The sequence below is a fragment of the Mastomys coucha genome, unplaced genomic scaffold, assembly GCF_008632895.1.
Source record: "Mastomys coucha isolate ucsf_1 unplaced genomic scaffold, UCSF_Mcou_1 pScaffold18, whole genome shotgun sequence".
NCBI classification, from domain to species: domain Eukaryota; kingdom Metazoa; phylum Chordata; class Mammalia; order Rodentia; family Muridae; genus Mastomys; species Mastomys coucha.
Window position 1 is genome coordinate 97,376,292 of NW_022196900.1, and position 3,336 is coordinate 97,379,627.

A 3,336-nucleotide genomic window follows, 5' to 3' on the forward strand; every position below is an offset into this window, starting at 1 on the left:
TCCAAGTGCTCCTTCTCCCTGTACGCCTCCAAGTGCTCCTCCCTGTACTCCTCCAAGTGCTCCTTCTCTCTGTACTCCTCCAAGTGCTCCTTCTCCCTGTACTCCTCCAAGTGCTCCTCCCTGTACTCCTGGGTGGCCCCAGGGATGCACCGCCCCCAACTCACCAGGATCCTTTTGTAAGGGAAGCCCTGCAGCTCCCCATTCCTCGGAGAATCAAAGACCACCGGCAAGGTCTTGTGCGGCGCCTGCACATACCCCAGCTCCATCTCATCCTGCCAATGGGGAGAGAGAGCACCTGTAGAGAGGCAGCGGCGCCCCCAAGTGTTGGGTCCTGGGCTCTCAGGGAGGGCGGCGCCTGGTGGTAGGACATTCTCTGCCCTTGGAGGTGGGGGAGCCACAAAGAGAAGGGACGGAGGGCTCGGGTTGCCTGTGAGAGTCACAGGAGTACAGGACACAGTTTGGGATGTGAACACAGGTTCGGGGTGGCTACAGGGGCAGAGATGTAGGGCGGCCAGTGTTCGATGTACAGGCCACCCGCTGAGCGCACACCCACGCCTGTGGCCTCCATACTTGGACGTGAAGGCTGCAGTGCTGAGGGACCTGAAGTAAGGATGTCTCCTCAGAGTTTATAAGAAAACAATGGCATGATGTCACAGCAGGAGAGTAGCCCGCTGTGTGCCAGGCCCTGGGCTCCTTATGAACACCGACTCCATTGGTCTCCATGACGGATCCATAGAAGACACTGTTATTGCTCCTGTGATATATGAGACCAGAGAGGGACAGAGGAGACTGTTCTTCAAGGGCACACAGCCTGTCAAAGGCAAGGACCTAAACTCTAGCTGTGTCTCTCCAGGATCCTTCCCAGAATCACCCAGCCTCTCTCAGCTAGAGTCTCGCTGAGTATCTGCAGCTTGGCATCCAAGGCCTTCCCCTCAGCACTTGTCCCTTCCAACCCAGGGAGTAGAGGAGGCTCTATCTCCCTCCTCCTACCTCTGGGCCTTCGCATGCGCTGGTCCTCTGCAGGACCTCCCCAGCCCAGCCCACCTGAGCCCAGCCCACCTGAGCCCAGCACTGCCTCTGTCAGCATAGTGACCTGGGCGTTCATTCCATGAGTTCATCAGCAAACACCCAGGGGTGACTGAGGCCAGAGAGGATGCAGTAATGCTCTGCAGGGCCTAGGGCAGTGGGAGGAGTCCTGGGAAAGAGCAGGGAGTATTCCCAGCATTCCCTGTGGGATCTAGTCCAGCTCACACAGAGGCCACTTTCCTAGGCTCTCCATCCTGGGTCTTTCTTTACCTTTGAGGATCTTCCCCTAGGGCTTTCCACCAGAAACCCTAAACCTTGCAAGCAGTACCCCGTCTCATCCACTTCCCTTGCAGAAACAGGAAGACCTCCTCCGGCCCCTCTGACATCTGGTACCCCCATATACCTTCTGCTACACTTTACACCCTGGACTCTGGGGATTCTGAAACAGTCATTCTCCAGAGTGGGTCTTCCCAGCCCCATGCTATGGACGCGTTGGACCAGACGTTCGATATGGGGCTTACCTTGGTACAGAAGAAGTTTTAACAATACTATGGGACTCTACCTGCTAAAGACCAGTCCCTTTCCCCGACCCCGTGTGACAACCACAATGTCTCCAGATGCTACTTAATGTCCCCCTGTGGGATGAACCGCCTCTTAGTTCAGTTGCTGCATGCCTTACCCAGCATCTCGCCTGCTTGAGAAACTTTGGAATGAAGACTCCGTGTCTGGAGTCAGGGAGCCCTGGGGCCTCCTGGGTATCTCCTTGCAGGGTGGTATCCCCGAGGGCCTGCCTTAGCGCTGGTTACCTGGATCCATCGGTCATTTCGGTTCTCTGCCTGAGGACAGATGGTGAGTTTACAGCCTGCCTTCCTGGCCAGCTCCTCCACGGCTTCCACAAAGCAGGTGTTATTCCTCACCCTGTGGGCAATCGGGGAGGAAGGAGGGACTCAGAGCCTGGGCCCAGGGAGAGAGATGACACCGAAGCCAGGGCCCCCCAGACTCACCGGCACACATACACCTCCAGGGGCGGCAGGGTGCTGGGTGTCATGATCCAGGGGGCCACCCGGAACACCACCGTGTCCGTGAAGATCGGGGTCTCGGAGAAGTCCTTTACAGGGAGGCCAAGATAGAGAGCGCTGGACTCAGGAGGAGTCCAGTGGCTGGATGAGAGTTCTGGATCTCTGAACCCTCTCTAGGGTCCTCCAGAAATCCCCTGGTTTGGGCTGTGGATGTAGCGCATTGGGTAGAGTGCTTGCCTAGCATTCACAAAGTCCTGGGTTCTAGCCCCATCACCACATAAAATGGTAGTGCGTGCCTTATAAGCCTAGCACTCAAGAGGAGCAGACAGGAGGATTGGAAGTTCAAGGTCATCCTTGGTTATAGAGTAAGGTAAGACCAATCAGGGCTACAAGCGACCCTGTCTCGAAAAGAAAGGCCCTTGGCTTTTCCGAAGGCTGGAGATGCCCAGTAGGGTCATGTGGGAGTGTGAGGCCCTGATCTCTAGCCACATCTCGCCCACATCTGTCAGGAATGGAGCATTTGTCTCACCCTCTGCCCGGCCAACCTTACCTCGTTGGAGTCATCCAGCAGGGTGACATGGAAGGAGATGAGCCCTGGGAAGCCCGCATCAGGGAAGGAGAGGCCCTCCACGAAGAAGCGCTCCTCATAGCCGTTGAGGCGAGGCACCTCATAGGACATCCTGTTCGGGCCCAGAGCACACCTATAGGCCTCACGGGAATCCTCGGGGCCTATGGGAAGAGGCGTGGCTGTGACTCTTGGGCTGCCCAGAGAATGAGAAGGGCTCAGGAGAGTTGAGCATCCTCCCCCTGGGCCAAGGCCAACAGCCCTTCCTCTCCTACCCCGAGCCAAGAAGCAAAGAAGGTACAGGTCTGTGGGGATGGCAGGGAGGGGCAGTCTTTCCTAAGAGACAAGGTAATGTTTCCCCCAGCCCAGCTTGTTGCTTCTGCCCATCTTTCCTACAAGAATACGCAGATAGGCCCTGGACAGGCAGTTTGGCGGCTAAGAGCATTTGCTGTTCTCGCCCTCTCCCCCACCCCACCCCCGTCACCGGGGTTGGAAGACTCACAGCCACCTGTAATTCTAGCTCCAGTAAATCTTGTGCACTCTCCTGGCCTCCCTGAACACCTAAACACATGTGCAACACCCATACCCTCATGCACATACAATAAAAACAAATCTTAAAAACTATGCTTGCAAATTTCATTAAGAATGAAGGGACTAGGCTAGGCAGTGGTGGCGCACGCCTTTAATCCCAGCACTTGGGAGGCAGAGGCAGGCGGATTTCTGAGT

General features: G+C 56.4%; 1 protein-coding gene across 1 annotated transcript in view; it reads right to left on the minus strand.

Moving 5' to 3' along the window:
• Padi3 (peptidyl arginine deiminase 3) overlaps positions 1 to 3,336 on the minus strand; it is a 28,359-nt gene that overhangs the window by 10,175 nt on the left and 14,848 nt on the right. Inside the window, exons 7-10 of the mRNA XM_031376953.1 lie at positions 2,596 to 2,774; positions 2,031 to 2,134; positions 1,833 to 1,944; positions 165 to 272 (exon numbers count right to left, since the gene is read on the minus strand). Of these exons, the coding sequence (XP_031232813.1) occupies positions 165 to 272; positions 1,833 to 1,944; positions 2,031 to 2,134; positions 2,596 to 2,774 (503 nt within the window). The remainder of the gene's footprint in view (positions 1 to 164; positions 273 to 1,832; positions 1,945 to 2,030; positions 2,135 to 2,595; positions 2,775 to 3,336) is intronic.